Source organism: Aphanomyces astaci (assembly GCF_000520075.1).
Source record: "Aphanomyces astaci strain APO3 unplaced genomic scaffold supercont1.41, whole genome shotgun sequence".
In the NCBI taxonomy this organism is placed as follows: domain Eukaryota; phylum Oomycota; class Saprolegniomycetes; order Saprolegniales; family Verrucalvaceae; genus Aphanomyces; species Aphanomyces astaci.
In genome coordinates, this window is record NW_009798304.1 from 448,502 (window position 1) to 464,248 (window position 15,747).

At 54.4% G+C, this 15,747-nt stretch overlaps 2 protein-coding genes across 2 annotated transcripts in view; one reads left to right on the plus strand and one right to left on the minus strand.

The window, feature by feature from the left end:
• Positions 1-638: 638 nt before the first annotated feature.
• Positions 639-15,104, plus strand: H257_12616 (hypothetical protein; the record flags this gene model as incomplete). The annotated part of the gene is made up of 20 exons (XM_009839902.1): positions 639-1,052; positions 1,104-1,214; positions 1,276-1,368; positions 1,416-4,355; positions 4,434-4,715; positions 4,766-5,475; positions 5,542-6,540; positions 6,600-7,518; positions 7,575-7,797; positions 7,853-8,437; positions 8,497-9,189; positions 9,500-9,922; positions 9,990-10,497; positions 10,658-12,041; positions 12,102-12,402; positions 12,461-12,708; positions 12,765-13,053; positions 13,152-13,347; positions 13,480-13,802; positions 13,863-15,104. The coding sequence occupies 20 exons, from the start codon at positions 639-641 to the stop codon at positions 15,005-15,007; spliced, it is 12,786 nt and encodes a 4,261-aa protein (XP_009838204.1). The 3' UTR covers positions 15,008-15,104.
• A 350-nt stretch (positions 15,105-15,454) lies between these two features.
• The window catches only part of H257_12617 (hypothetical protein), a gene marked incomplete at its 3' end in the record, with an annotated part of 5,716 nt that continues 5,423 nt past the window's right edge, over positions 15,455-15,747 (minus strand). Inside the window, exon 16 of the mRNA XM_009839903.1 lies at positions 15,455-15,676. Coding sequence (XP_009838205.1) covers positions 15,455-15,676 — 222 coding nt within the window. The remainder of the gene's footprint in view (positions 15,677-15,747) is intronic.

Here is a 15,747-nt window from a genome sequence, read left to right on the forward strand (position 1 = left end):
CCATAATAACGTTAACGTAAAAGTCCAATTTAAGGTGCTCGATCCAATTTAAGGGGCACGGGAATTAGCCAATCAATTCCTACAAAGGCACTTTTTAACCTACCCGCCCAACCCGCCCAAAAATAAGCAAATGGTTATACAAAGACTATAAAGATTAAAATGGTGCACCTTAAATTGGACTGCTTGTTTTAAGCTGTTCCTGGACAAAGTGATGTGAATGATAATGAATTATAACAGGAATTATATCGCATTCATAACTCCCAAATAGGCCTGGATTTTGGCATCATGTAACATATTCTAGAATTATAATCCGATACCTACGACTCGAGTTACATGCCTTCCACGGCAGCGTCTCAGAAAAAAAGTGTTCTTAAATTGGACTTTTACGTTAAAGGTGTTTTCAAAGTAGTTTCGGACAAAACCGTGGAATATGCATGAAAAAGTTTATTTTTTTCAAGGATTGACAGCGCGGTTTTTAAAAATGTCATTTTTTACAGTGATTTCAATTCCAGTCTCGCTATTGATTGGTCGGATGTTTAGAAGAGACACGTGATTGGCTAAAACTGTCGACTTTGGGTGCGCAAGATTGACGAAGCCCGTCGACAAGGACACAACACTCTTCGGGAAGGCAAGGCAGGATGATCCAACAAGCCCTGGCGTTGATGCTCCAGCGCCTGCTGGGGAAATTCCTCACGCTAGACTCATCTCAGCTGAACCTGAGCATTTGGGATGGCGATCTCACCTTCAAGAACATCCAGTTGAAACTCGGATACGGCCGTGGTGAAGTTGGCGAGCTACAGGTGCAGGTGCCATGGAGATCTCTGTGGAGCCAGCCAGTGGTGATCAAAGCCCAACACATTCGAATCTATGCACATGCGAACTCCAATCCGTCGGACGGATCATCTGTACAGACAGGCGCGGCGACTGCACCGACAGATGAACAAGACAAAACGTACCTGTCCAAGTTACTCGCGTGCATCATTGGCAATGTTCAGGTCGAGATCGACGACATCGAAATCCAGTGCGAATGCGCCGACGATACCCGAAGCAAGGTTGACATCCCGTACTATTGCTCAATCCATTGACCTTATGTTGTTCATTAGGCTGCGGGATTCGCCGTGTTCTCGATACAACGTGTGGTTCTTCAAAACGTTGGCGGAGATTGGGAGCCTACCTTTGTGGACCCAGGACAAGGCGGCAATGTTTCACGCAAGGTACATGCTTACATGCTCGATGCTTCCACCATGTCCATCACGACCTACATTACTACATTAGAGACTTCAAATTGACGGCATCTCGTCCTATGTCGAGTTGTACGCAGACAAGTCTCACCACTACTTTATCCACGACTGGTGCAGCGACATCAAGGTACACAATCCGCTCAAATATCAACTTGTCAAACACCGCCATCGTAGGCCACATTGTCGTACCAAAGCGCGAGTGCCGCCGTGCCCGATGTGGACGTTCAGATGATGTTTTCATCATCCAACGTGCCCATGCCGAATTCATTCAACACATCTTGCATGTCCTGCGCCAAGTCCGAGGTATCCCATCGAGCCCTGCCCGTCCATATTGAAGCCAGCCACGTCGACGTCCTCGGCGCAATCCTGGGCGAAGTCAAAGCCCCATTTGACCAGTACGAGTCCTTTAAGCTCGCGCCGAGCAAGGTCCAGGGGTTTGCGCTCGTGTTGACGTATGCCAAACAGTGGCTGCTCTCGGATTGCATCGACGGCGGCACGACGAACGGCACCACCATGCCCTACAGCGACGACGACGACGACGACGACGATGTGTTTGAGGATGCAGTGGCGCCGCCCAGCTTGAGCGTCCGCGTGGCGGTGGAGACGTCGGTGGCGATTTCCGTCATCCCTCGAGATAACGACACAACCAACAAGGGTGTCCACTGGGCCAGCTCCATGGACGGCCTGCACATCCAATGGCGCCAAACATGCGTAGAAACAGACGTCCAAGTGACGCTTCACGCGCTGCGCGTGCGCGAAATCCAAAGCGGCGGCGTCGAGTCGGTCGTGATGGAGCACATGACGATCCGCGACGTGCCGTGGTTCCACTTTGCATGCACGTTGCCTGAACTCGACAGCCGAGCCGTGGGCACCCCCACCGTCGTGAAGTGCTGGATGGACAGTCCTGTGACCATTGCAATCAGTGAAAAGTGCGTGTCTGAGTGGAGTGCGCTGCTGCTGCCGCTCTGGACGTGGTACGCCGAAGCCCCGCGGAGCCCCCCGCCGCCCGCCCCTCTGGACAACGCGTCGTCGGAGCTATCTCTAGTGCTGTTTGACATCCGCATGCGGTCGTTGGATGTCGCTGTGGAGGTCGGACCGTCGTGTTTTACGCTGCAAGGGCGACTCACGGCGCTGTCGGTGCAAACCACCAGCTCCCCTGACGTGCCGGCAACGACCACCACGATGGCGCTGGAGTCGATGGCGCTGGTTTCGAGCCAAAACAGATCAATCTTGTCGTTGGAATCGCTTTCGGCCACACTCACAACGAGGCATGAAGTAGGACCTAAAGTCGAGTGCTGTCGCTGCTGCCACACGTTTACAAACGTGGCGGCGGCGGCGGTCCCGATCGTCCGGACCTCCCACGGCACCGGCTTTGACTTGCGTTTTTCTACCAAAGAAACCGAGTCCCCGCTCTACGCATTCGCAGCAACCTTGCCTCCGATCCATGTGAGTGTGCACGACGACGACTTCGTTCACATCATGGCATTGTGTGGCACAGTCTCTCGAATGTGGATGATGGGTGGCCAACAGCAACATATTCAACCTTCAGGCCAACCGCCGTCGTCATCGATGGTACTTTGTACCAACACCAGCGTTCCTCCATTGTGCTGGCTTTCCATCGACATAAGAGTCCCTTCGATTGTGCTGACACTGCAACCGTGGGGACAAGTGGACGTGAAAGACTTGGTGTATGCCAGCACATCGTGCACCAGAGTGTTTCATGCTACCACCTCGGTTGGAGCGTTCACAGTGTCAGACAAAGTACGCGGTCTTCCCGTGCTGTCGTTGCCTGGCGGGTGCACCGTCGATCAAGCCAGCTGTCCTCGCTCGGCGTTTGAATTCTCCAACCAGCTCAACTTGAGCGACAAGGATGCCACTTTGATGCACATTTGCGTATTGGAACGTATCCAGTGCGACGTGTCGGATCAATTCGTCAAGCGTGCGCTCGAGTGGTGGACCAAAGGGCAGCTACATTTGACTCTATCCAGAGGAACACTTCTGCCGCAGCAGCAACAGGCGACTGCCCCTCCAACAACCCCGAGTGTTTTGCCCCGTGACATGGCGCACTGTGTGTCGGAAACCAGCATATGGCTTGACCAAGGGATTCACGTGAACTTGTACCACCACGATATGGATGGCATTCACACTGGGGGGTGCGACATGTGCACTTCCAACGAGGCGCTGCATGTAGCGTCCGTCAGCTGTTCATTTGCCACGAGCACGAGTCTCTTGTACGATCCGAACTGCGATGTCACTGCCGACGCCCGGGGAACGGTCAAGAACCTCCGCGTCGAAGACGGCGCGCATTCCCCCACTGGAGCCGCCCCGTTGCGCCATCGACCAATCGTATCGGGCACTCGGGACGACAACTTGCAGCACGTGGATTTCCGATTCGCGTCGACCCAAGACAGTTCTGGGCTTCGGGTTTTTCTCACCCAACTCCGGCTGGATGCAGTCGCCTTGACGTACTTGCTACGGGTGCACAAACAAGTCGACTACTTCTGCCGGTATCACTTGCACGAGGCGCTGTACGTCCCGGTGAGCGCCGCTGACGTGGCCAACGTGTACGCGCAGTACAACAGCACCGTGCCCCCAGCGCATGGACGGGGAGATGATGAGTGGCCTGAAGTTCGCTGGGAAGTGGTGGCGCATGACCTGTCGCTGAGTTTGCCTCGAAATTCGTGCTCGAACGAACTGCTGTTGTTGCGAAGTACCAGCGCCAAGTTTCAGTCGGCGCACGCTGTCACAGACGATTTCGTCACGAGTGGGTTGTTTCTCGATGAACAAGAAGTCGACGCCATCTTTGTCGAAACGGTGTCGCGTCGCCACGAACTGCGGCGGTTGGAACTCCGCCACCTCCGCCGCCTCGTAAAGAACCAGCGGGCCAAACTGCTCGTGAGCCACTCCCGACTCCACGCCGACTACAAGACGGCGACGAGGGAGTCGCAGCGATTCATGCATGGCGGAGGTGGCCGCGTCGAGTCGCTTCTGCACGCCGAACAAGCATGTTCGATTCTCAAGGCTAAATTGGACTCGCTCGACCAACATCTGGACGAACTGCACACGCATTTGGCGTTTATCGAGGCAGAGATCGAAGCCACCAAAGTGTCCGAGGTACCTACTCTATAGTTTACAGTATGGTATCTGTGGGATGCAAGTAGTAGTTGTTATCATGTTGACATCATCATGTAGGACCAAGTCCAAGTCGTCGGAAGGTATCGCAGCCGCTCCCTCGACATGATCCAGTCGTCTGTGACCAGCATACCTGAATATACTTTCGGGTCGTTGTTTGGCGCAGAAGATGCAGCGTTTCACGACGCCACCGACGACGGCGCGGCGAGGCCAGCTACGCCGTGGCTGTCGTTCGAGTTGATTGGGCTCAGCGGATGGGCGGTGGACCCTGAGACGAGGGCTGTGGACACGGACCACCCCATATTTGAACAAGCCATGGCCGTGTGCTCTGTCGATTTCCAGGTACTACTCCCCATATATTTCGCATGGAGTGCAATCTCAAAGTACTCTAGACGGCATGGCTCGACAGCGCGGCGTACACGGTGCAACACGTGAGTATCCGCTTGAACGAGTGGAGTGTGGACTTTGTCGAGTACCAGTACGGGACGATCGTGGGGATGATCTACGAGAACTTCAAAGAAGCCAACAACATTGTCAACGAGAACCTGTGGCCGCGATGTGCAAATTGCGGCGGATTCCACGACGATACTGCCGTGTGCAATGTGGACTGGCTGCGGGTGACCATCGACGTCATGGACGCGCGCGTGACGCTGCACAAGACAATTGCCGGCCCGGAGAAGACGGTCAAGATGGATCTGGAGCAACTGAACGTCCAGATCAACATGACAACGAGCGACGACCTGGCGTTCGACGTGTCGGTGGTGGGGCTCACCGTGTCGGACGACGACGTGCTCCGAGACCCGTTTATCAAGCCCACGCAATCCATCCGCGACGTTGCGCAGGTGCACATGACGTCCACGTCATCGTACACGGAGTCGACGTACTCGGTGAAGATTGGCCATTCCCACGTTGTGATCTTGCCGTCGTCGATGCAAATGGTGTCGAGTTTCTTTACGTGGCCGTTCTGGATGGCTGAGGAGAAAGCGATGACGGGGTTTGTGGCGGGGCCAGTGGTCGACTGGACGAGTATGGACGTAAGCGTCGCGTTTGACAAAGCATGTTGCTTTTACTTGCTGGAGGACTTTGCCAAAGCCGACACACGGTAAGAACAAGAAGAAATATCTCGCCCGTCCGTCTATGAAGGATCGATATCGATGCCTGTATGTAGCGCTCTCGTGCTGATGTCGGAAGTGAGAATCGACTACAATTGGACCCAACACATCCCGACCAACACGAGCTCAACCAAGGTGGACTTGGCGCTGGAACCGCGGGGCTTGTACTTTTCATCGCTCCCAGACTTGGCCGTGGACGTGGACTTTCCGCTCATGAACTCGTTCACGTTCCAGTACATGCACCTGATGGAGTTTGTCCACCACAGTCCGACGTCTGTTGATGCCACACAACGCTACGCGCTGTCACTATATGCCGACGAATCCGGCAAAATGCACGTGATTCCCGTGGAAGCTCGGTTGTCCGTACAAGACTTTTTGCTGCTGTCCAACATTGCCCACAATTATATCAACACGGATACTACCACTGGCAGCACTTGCGGCCCTGACTTGACGGCGGTGGTGGTTCCCCCTCGGATTGTGAGCGAAAAGTTGCTGGCCGACGTTGGAGGGCTGCGCGTGGTGATGGTCAACAACAGCCTGGGTGTGCCGATTTTGGACATCGTCATGACTGAAATCGGATGTGAATATGTGAATACTACCGACGCCGTGATGATTGTGGGGGGTATCTTCCGCTGCAACTACTTCAACAACAGCATCTACCGATGGGAACCGCTGATCGAACCGTTCAAGATCCACAGCGACAGCGTCCTCTCGACGTCGTTGAGTGTGCATCTCATGTTTCCGTTCGCCTTGAACGTCAACTTGACGCCGGCGATGACGCCCATCTTGTTTATGGACAATCTGCTCTTGGCCGACGACATTGTCGCGAGTGGGGCCAAGGTCACGACGCCGTTTTGGCTCAAAAACAGCCTCGGCACGAGCGTCCAGTTCAGTTTTGCCCACGGCCACTCGTTTATCCAGGACACGGTCGATAATGGACAGGTTGTGCCGATTGATTGCCGAGACAAGGTCACCCACCTCCGGACGTTCGACAAGGCCAGCGAATTGGACGCGCTGCAGTTCCAGAAGAACACCCTCACCGCGCAACACTCGCTGTACGTTTAGACGAACCTGTCGTTTGTGAGTTATGTATACTAATCTGCATCGAGCGTAGGTTCCTGTGGATCACTGGGTCGTTGTACATGAGTGCGCACCCTGTGACTGTGGACGTGGTGGGCCACATTTCGATCTGCTTGAAACATGTAGAAGACGGACCAATAACAGATGACAACCACCATGTGCCGTGTCCAGTGATCGCAGCGGAGATCAGTCTACAAGAAGACGGGAGCAAACTCATCCACATTCACTCCCAAGTCCTCCTCACGAATGAGACGGGGCTGCCGCTGATCGTGTGGGGGTACGCCCCCCCTGGGATGGTGGAGGAGTGGATCGTCGACCGCGAAGCCACGTCATACGTTCCGCTGCACCTGATCCATCCCGAAGCGCGGCTGAGCATTCGGCCATCGCTCGACACGGACTACGCGCCGCTGGCGTCGACATTTGGAATGTTCGACGGTGACATCAAGGCGTGTGAATTGTCTTTTGAAACGCAACGCAGACGCTTTGTGCGCACGGGCACGTGCAGTTGCAAGTACAAAGCGAACGGCGTGACGTCCAGTGTATTGTCGATGCAGGTGCTGCCGGGCATGGTGGTGCGGGAGCTGCCCCCGTGGCAGTGTGTGTTTGACGTGGAGGCGTTCGCGCTGATCAACACCGCCGTTGAGTCGACGACCACCTCCTCGGTGCGCCGGGGGTCGGCGACGTTGGCCGTTGACGACGAGGACGCCGCCGCCGACGACGGCGATATCTTTGACGCGCTGCTCAAGTTAGACGACGACGACCAAGACGCCAGTACGTTTGCAAAGTCCCAGCCAATCGTGGACGTGCTGGAAGAAGCCAAGCAGGCCAAACATGTCCAGGGCGTCCAGTCCGAGCACTTTGCGCACATTTTGACGTTGAAACCGTGCTTGAGCCTGCACAACCGACTTGCGTGCCCGGTGGCGTACCGCATTTTAGAGCAATCGCTGCAATTGGTATCAACTAGTAGTACAAAACGGTATTTTCATGTATGAATGATGTATGCGATTAGGTTGCGGAAGGCATTTTGGGCGTCGGGGATATCCTTCCCCTCTTTCAGATCAACGCGAGCGAAGAAATGTTGGTGTCGTATCGGCTGGAAAACTACAACTGGAGTGAACCTGTGACGATGGTACACCCCAAATCGTGTCCCGTTCCTTTCAAAGAGTCGGTGGAAGGGATAAAAATATGTGGCCGGTCGTTTCCGAGTGCCACGACCTACAAGAACGCGCAACGTTCGTCGTTTCATATTGTGGTTATACTGGTCGTAACCCCGTGTTGCATGTGTAGGCCAAGTCCCGGAGCTTCAGCTAAAGCTCAAGCGAAAGGACCGAGACGTGATCGTGTTCAGTCCGCTGTGGATTGTCAACCATGCGGGCATGGCGCTCGAGTATTGCGACGCGTTAAGCCGAAAGTCCATGGAAACAGCGCTCACGTTTGTGCACAACCGCCCGGGGTCGCTCGCCAGCACCAACTTTGTCCAGCGCTTGTCCGTGTCATCCCCCGTAGCCGCCCCAGACGATTTGCATCTGTTTGAAAAGTCGGCGTCGATTGTGCCCGTGGCCATCTACGTCGTGGTGAGCGAAGCCAGGGACTTGTTCAACTCGCACAAACTGGTGGGGACGCAAAACCCATACGTTCGCGCGTCGCTGTTCATCCCCAAGCAGTCGCGGAATGAAGACCTAGTTGACAGTCTCTTTTGCTTTGCATCCACCAAAGCACATGTCGGCGGCGGCCAACATCCCCAGTTCAAGGTGAATAATACCATGTACCTGCCGTTTCCAGAACACGGCGGGCCGTACCAACTGCAGTTTGCACGCATTGTGGTCGAGATGCGATCGGTATGGTACGGCTCGGAAGCGTTGTTGGGCATTGGTACGTACGAGTGATATATGCCATCATTTGATCTATGTATCTCACATTCAATGACACAGTGACGTTGCCCTTGTCCGACGTCATCTCGAATCGAGATGTGTATGCTGGGTTTCAATGGCATGACTTGGTAAAGAAGAGATCGTCGTCCAAAAAAGGGCCGACGGAAGCAGCGTCCGCGGGGCAAGTCCACATGTCTATCACTTTGGCCACAAAACACTTGATCGAGTCGGCTGACTCACCCGGTGCGGTGTGGGGCACCGTGCTGACCACCCCCCGACAGCAAGCAAGACGGAGTGTTCCCACGCATGGCGATACGCCGTACAACTTGACCGTGTACCTTCCGACGAACCGGTTCATGTCTGTGGTGGTGTCGGTGGTTCCCAGCACGACTGTCGTCGAGTTGGTGGCAAAGGTGGCGACGCTGGGGGGACTCGTCCTGGCCCCAAGCGATTTTGTCGTAGTGGAGCTGCGGTTGCCCCGCTTCGTGTCGCTGCGCAGTGCCGGACGCCCCGAAGCCGAGCGCTGGTTTGGCGCGGTTTTGACCGACAAGAACAGTCCGATTCAAGTGCTAGGCAAGAAATTCGGAGTTCATTTGTGCCACAAGACCACGTTCAACACGCTGCGGCTATACGATGAGATGAGCACCGCCAGCATCCACCACACGACCCCGCGGTCACTTTTGCAGCACCGCCAACCAGCCCAAAACGTGCCCGTCGAGTGGGCTGAAGCCATCAACTTTGGGTCCAAATCTGGTACGTTTGCCGGTCGTTCTTGTTTGTGATGTTATATTGTCATTCTTTTACCCAAAATGTGGACTTTTGTGCTGAATCGCCAAATGTAGCGATCATTTGTATGTAAAGATTGTTCACTATACCCTAATTTCAGTCTCACACGAATACTCGACGTTGAATTGGTCGAATGTGAGTGGATGATTAGATTGGCCACTTGATTCTTGTTGTGGGTTTTCATTGGTCGTATATCGATTGTGTATTTGGTGATTCTGCTCATATCGACTGAGCACTATCTCGAATTTCGAATATTCGACAAGGCTTGACTTGTTAGGGTCGTCATGGGACACGTTGCGCGTGAAAACGTTCAAATCTGGATGGTCCGACGCGGTGCGCATCCATCGCAACGCGCTCGGCAACTCTGGCGTGGCGCAGCTGCTGACTTTGGTCGAAGAGAGCGAGCAGTCGCGGCTAAACCCGAGCAAACAAATTGAGCTCGCGTTGTGGAGTTGTTATGGCCCCGGCGTGTTTCGAGACACGATCGTGACGACGATCGTGCCGCGGTATGTGCTGATTAACCAAACGTCGCAGCCGCTGTGGTACCGCCAGCACAACTGCCACACTGTCACAACATTGCATGTGAACGATATGAAACCATTTCACTGGGACAAGGCAGACGAAGTACGCAAGAGCATTCAAGTGACGTTTGCCCAAGGGGAAATGGACTGGTCGGGGCCGTTCACGATCCATTCGCTGGGTATTAATATTTAGTTATGGACGATGATTGTGGAATATCGACTGGAGAGTATCTAATGCATCGTTAGGGTCGACGCATTTGAAACTGCGAGGCAAGGCCGACGTCCACGACATTTACATTTTGCAGGCGCAGCTCGACATGGTCGGCGGGTCCATCGTGTGTGTGTTTCGCGACGAAAGCAAGCGGTGGCCGCCGTACCGTATCGATAACTTTACGTCATTCCGGCTGCAGTTTCGCCAGACGCAGTGGCAGCGCGATGTGTGGGACGAAGTGCGGCCGCGGAGTTGCGTGCCGTACTCGTGGGATAACCACGAGGGCCGCCAAGTGATTTCCGCCGACGGCAACCAGACCCTCGTGCTGGAGCGGTACCTGGACGTACGCTTCATGCAAGTATCGTCGTCGCTCGCGCTGGACGTGACCAATGCTGTCGTGGACACGAAGGAGTACAACTTGGACATGATGCAAAAGCACAAGCGCATCCAGCTGACTCGGTCGTTGCCTGCGTCGCTCTTTGACGGGTGTGCCGTCCAAGGCATTCTGTCGAAGAAAGATAATGCCATCAATTGGAGCAAGCGGTACGTACGTCCATCCGTTCGCCTTACGACTAGATCATTTCATGCATCAAGCTCCATATTCGAATATGAGTAGTGTGCAAATATGAGTAGTGTGCATGGTTTGTATATTTGTGTGAGAATGAAATTCCAGGGTGGCCGCTAAAACTATCGTTTTTTGTAGGTATTTCCGACTGCATGATCACATGGTGTACTACTTTATGACCGAGCACGACCACGCGTTGCGCGGAGTGATTGACTTGGGCATGAACCAGTCGGAAACCGGCGCCGTGTTGTTCCTCAAGGGATGGTCGAAACCTCGATACAAGCCCCAAGCCATGTCCAAGGCTGCCGCGAGTAATCCCTTGCACACGATGGCCAAGAGCATCACGGAAACCCTATTTGGGGAAGAAGCCAACGCCGCGTCCGACTCGTCGGTGGCCGCCGCGCCATCGCATTGCGAAGAGTTTTTCTTATGGATTGGATCCCTCTTGCGCATGTCGGACGGGATGGTGACGAAGGCCGCCCAGTGGCTGCAAGCGCTGACTTTGAACGGCACCGAGTTGAGTCCGTCGCAGCTGTTTCTCGCGTCGGGGTTGGACGTGATTGCGTTTTTGATGGCCGAGCAACTGGCTCCTTCCACTGGTGTTGCGCTGGACCTGGCGCAGCAACTCTTGTACTACGGCGTGTTGGGGCTGTGGAACCCGCCACCTGACGTTGATTTCGACAACATCCGGTTTGAACCCACTGGCACTTTGTATCGTGTGCTGGTGCCCACGCCGCCTGCCGCGCCGTCGACGCGTGAATTCTCCATTGGGATTCCAGGCGGCAAGACGTACCACTTGCGCGCCGACTCCCCCGAAGACGCCGCGGTGTGGTGCAGACACATTCGCGATGCTATCATCCACGCCATGCACGAAGGCCACTCGACGACCCACCACGCCCGAATCACCCACGAACCAGATGCAAAGACCACCACGAAAACGTACGTGTACGCTCGGGTGAGGGCGGACGGGCCTACTAAAGTGCTCGAGTTCACCGAAGGAGGCGAAGAAGACGACGAGTGTGGCGGGGCTAATGCGGTGGTTCCACTGGACAATGTGTTGGAAGATGTGGCGTCCGTCGAGTCGACGGACAAGGTCGAGTGGCTGCAAAATGTGCATGTGGCAGTTCATGTGGCCAGCATTGGGCTGAGCTGCGTGAATGAAAAGCCCATGGAGCTGATTTACATGAGCCTGCAAGGCGTGGACATTGCATTTGACCGTCATGAGAACAAAATGCGCTTTGGCGTGACGTGGCACGACGTCCAAGCCGACAACCAAGTGCCTGAAGCCACGTTTCCCACGCTCTTGTGCCCCAAACAAACAGATCCAACCGACCCGCCTAACGACGTTGTGTGCAGAGATTGTGCAACTGCGCAACATGAAGCTGTGTTTCACTTTTGCTGCGGGTGGAGTAACGAGCAAGGGTCGACAGATTACTTTGAGTACTGCTCGCTGTACGTGGCCCCCATGTTGCTGCAGCTGGACGAAGAACTCGTGTCGCTTATCCGGGACTTCTTGGCGTCGGTACGGTTGCTGCAGCTCGTATTTCCATGCTATTTGTAATATATAACGACCTTGGATTAGGTTCTACTCCACCAAAACGGCCTTCGCCGGCGAGATTTACCCGACGCCATCCACACCGCGCCACTTCTGCACGACTCGAGCACCAGCCAAATACTAGCCGACTTCAAACTCGCCATGGAGTGCGAAGAACTCGATCCGCTCAACAGCGCCACGCTGCTCGAGACGCACACTGTGTCGTCGTCGGAACGAAAAGTGTACTTTGCCGTGCTCAACATTCACCCAGTGGAGGTGGATATTACGTTTCGCAGCGACGTGATTGGCGATCGATTCAAAGATAGCACCGACCAACTGGTCCAAGATGGTACGATCTCGCCGTGGGACTTCTAGAATCGTTCGTTTCCGTTGATTGAACCCCGTAGATGAAGCCAACATGCAGCACGTGGCCGCGTGGATTCCCAGCTTGAGTATGCACGTTCCCGACTTGGATAACGCCCCCATTCGCTTGAATGCGCTTGTGGTCGAGCACGCGTTTGGCACGAGCGGCGACGTCACTCGGCGGGTGTCCAAGTACTATACGCGGCAGCTGTGGAAACAAGTGCACAAGGTGCTCGGGTCGTTTGACTTTCTCGGCAACCCCGCCGGCTTGCTGGATCATTTGGGCACGGCGGTACAATACTAATGACATCTATTACTCTGTGTTGTCTAGCTTACATGTAAGGTTAGGTGCGCGATTTGATTGTAGAGCCGTTTGAAGGCGCCCGGGCAGGCACAGGGATTGCCGGCAGCGGCCTCGGCTTTGGCAAGGGACTCGCCAAAGGCGCGACCAGTTTTGTCACAAACTTCATCGACGGCACGTCCGACGCAACGTCCAAAGTGACGGGTACGTTTGGCCAAGGGCTGGCTACTATGAGCCTGGATGGCCATTATCAAAAGATCCGAGCCAAGGCGCGCCGGCGCCACGTGCACGGGTTCAAGGAGGGGCTGATTCAGGGGTCCAGGGAGCTCACGATTGGTACGGTGCATCATTCTGCGATGTCGTTCGTGCTACGTGGCCAATGTGTGTGTTGGCTGTGTGTATACGTCAACAATGGATATTTGACGGTGTCGCAGGAATGGTGGAAGGGGTCACGGGCGTCGTGATGAACCCATTACGAGGCGCCAAGACCCACGGCGCGATGGGGTTTCTCAAAGGCACAGTGACGGGGCTGCTGGGGCTGCCCATGAAACCCGTAGCGGGCGTGTTTGATTTTGCATCCAGGGCTACGCAAGGCATTCGGAATCGCTCGGTGCATCACGGTCGTCGAGGGTACGATACGACCTATTGCTGCTATATATACACTGCCTGATCGAATCAATGTATATATATATTGTTTCCACTAGCCTTGTCAACAAATGTATATCTATCTATCCGGAGCCTACAACTACATATAACGCATAGGTTGCGCCTTCCGCGGGTATTTGGTCGGTTCAACGAGCTAAAGTTTTACCGGGAAGAAGATGTCGTGGCGCACATGCTCGTGCGCAAGACGGGTACGGATGAAAAGATCATTTTCCACTCGCACTTGGACCAGCAAGTGCACGCGCACGAACTTGCCGACGAAGCGCGCGCGCGGCACACGACAGTTCCATTGCATCGCCAAGTGATGAAGATGCAGCGGTACGAATCATCCCAAGACGACTTGGAGCGGGGAAAGCGCGCCGTGTATGCCGTCGTGTTTACCAAGAAAGGGCTGGGACTCGAGCTCGAAACCGACTTTTATGGTACTACTAGACATACTATACTAAATCGAAACGTCGGGTGATTGATCGATATCTTGGTAGGCGAGGCGGTGATCATCAAGACCTGCTTGGATCGATCCGCCATCCACGAAGCGCAAACCACGAGCCGCGATGTGACGTCCAAACTGCTGCAGCCGGGGGACGTGCTCGTCCAGCTGGGCGATGTGAACGTTCGCAACATTGGATTCCGAGAAACCATTGCGCTCATCAAGGGATCGAGTCGCCCTGTGACGCTCACGTTTGAGAGCTGCGACGTGTTTGACGACGATAACGACAGCCCCACGGACGTCCAGTATATTTATTCTCCCCACGCAGCCTCGGTCGTGTCGACGGCGTCCACCCGCCCCCTCAACCATCATCCGTCGTCGTCGCTCAAAGTGAAAGTGACGCACTGGGTGATCATCACAGACAAGCGCGTGCTGTACATCCAACTGGACAGTGACAGCGTCCTGGACGACGCCATCTTGGAGTGGTCAGTGCCGCTTCGGTCGATCCACTCGATTGAAGTGCTCGAGAATGCCATCCAGCTGCATCTTCGCGTGGGAGTCAACAGCATCTTTACGGGTCCATTGCGGCGGCCCGAGTGGAAGCACGAGACCCCCCAAGCGATCCACACCATGAACGTGTTTGCCATGGCCATGAAGAAGAGCTTCCGACTGCCTTATGCCGACCTGGCCGACCTCCAGGAAGTGTACCCGTCCGACACGTCCTTCTCAAGTGTCCTCCGCGTGTCCGTGTCGGGCGGGCCCAAGCGCCGGCGGTGGTGTGTACTCTGTCGCAACTGCTTGTACGTGTTTGCACTCTACCCCCGCAAGGCACTGCGGCTCATCGTGCCCCTTGGCCGGGTGACAATCACCAAAACGGATTTCGCGCCGTTGACGTGGAAGATTCAGGGCGCGGTGCAGATGGAACCGATGCCGACGTTGCAAGTGGATGGGCCCGCGCTGTCGGAGAAGATGGAGGTGGACCTGATGCTGATCGCGGAAAAGGCCGACGAAGTGGAGATGTGGATGTCCGCGCTGCAACATGCCGCCGGCAATGGCATGCGGCACTCCAAAGGCACGCGGTTTTATGCAGCGACGGACGCCACGACCTTGTCGGTGGGATGCCAAGAAACAAAGGCGTACGTGGTCGTGCAGTTGGTCGACGCGCTCAAGAAAACGCTAGCCGTGTTCAAAGAAGGATGAAATGGAGGCATACCAAGTAGAATAAATATTCAAGTTGGAAATCACTGATAACTTGGTAGTGTACCCAATATATGCAGCCATTCCTGGCGAAAACTCACGTTTATCTCGCCACCATATCGATCGACGCTATTGGCTAACCCAATAATGAGTGGATCGGATTGGCTGTTACAAGTAAATATATATATTCAGCCAATCAGAAGTCCCAGCGTGATTGTGAAGTTTGGAGATTCACAGCGAATAATAAAGGGACATTTCAGACTATTAATACTAGTATGCATAGTATTAATACCCAACTCCCTATTGTACAGTCAGTACCCCTCGTGAAAACCAGTGGTAATTCTACTCTTATGGCCGAGATATCAAGTGCGTGAACTCTATCGAGCTACTATGGACTTCTGTTGTCAAATCCAGAGTACGAAACATGGCTTTTTGTGCATATCCAACTAGTTAAATGAGTTTCTGACGCTTGGCTACAAAGGTATCGACGTCCCACTCGGCCTGGAGGATGTTGTACGGGCCGTTCAAGATGACAAGTACTTTGGTGTCGGGGTGGTATTCCAGTCCAGTGATGAGCTTGGGCGTGATGAGAAAGTACTGCGGCAGTTGACTTCCGCACGACGACTTGGTGATACGCGAAAATACCTTTCGCTCGTTGAAAATATCCATGCCCTGCAAAATATATATTTTGTTTCATGAGAACATCACCGATCGAATATATATATATATGTATATATATATAT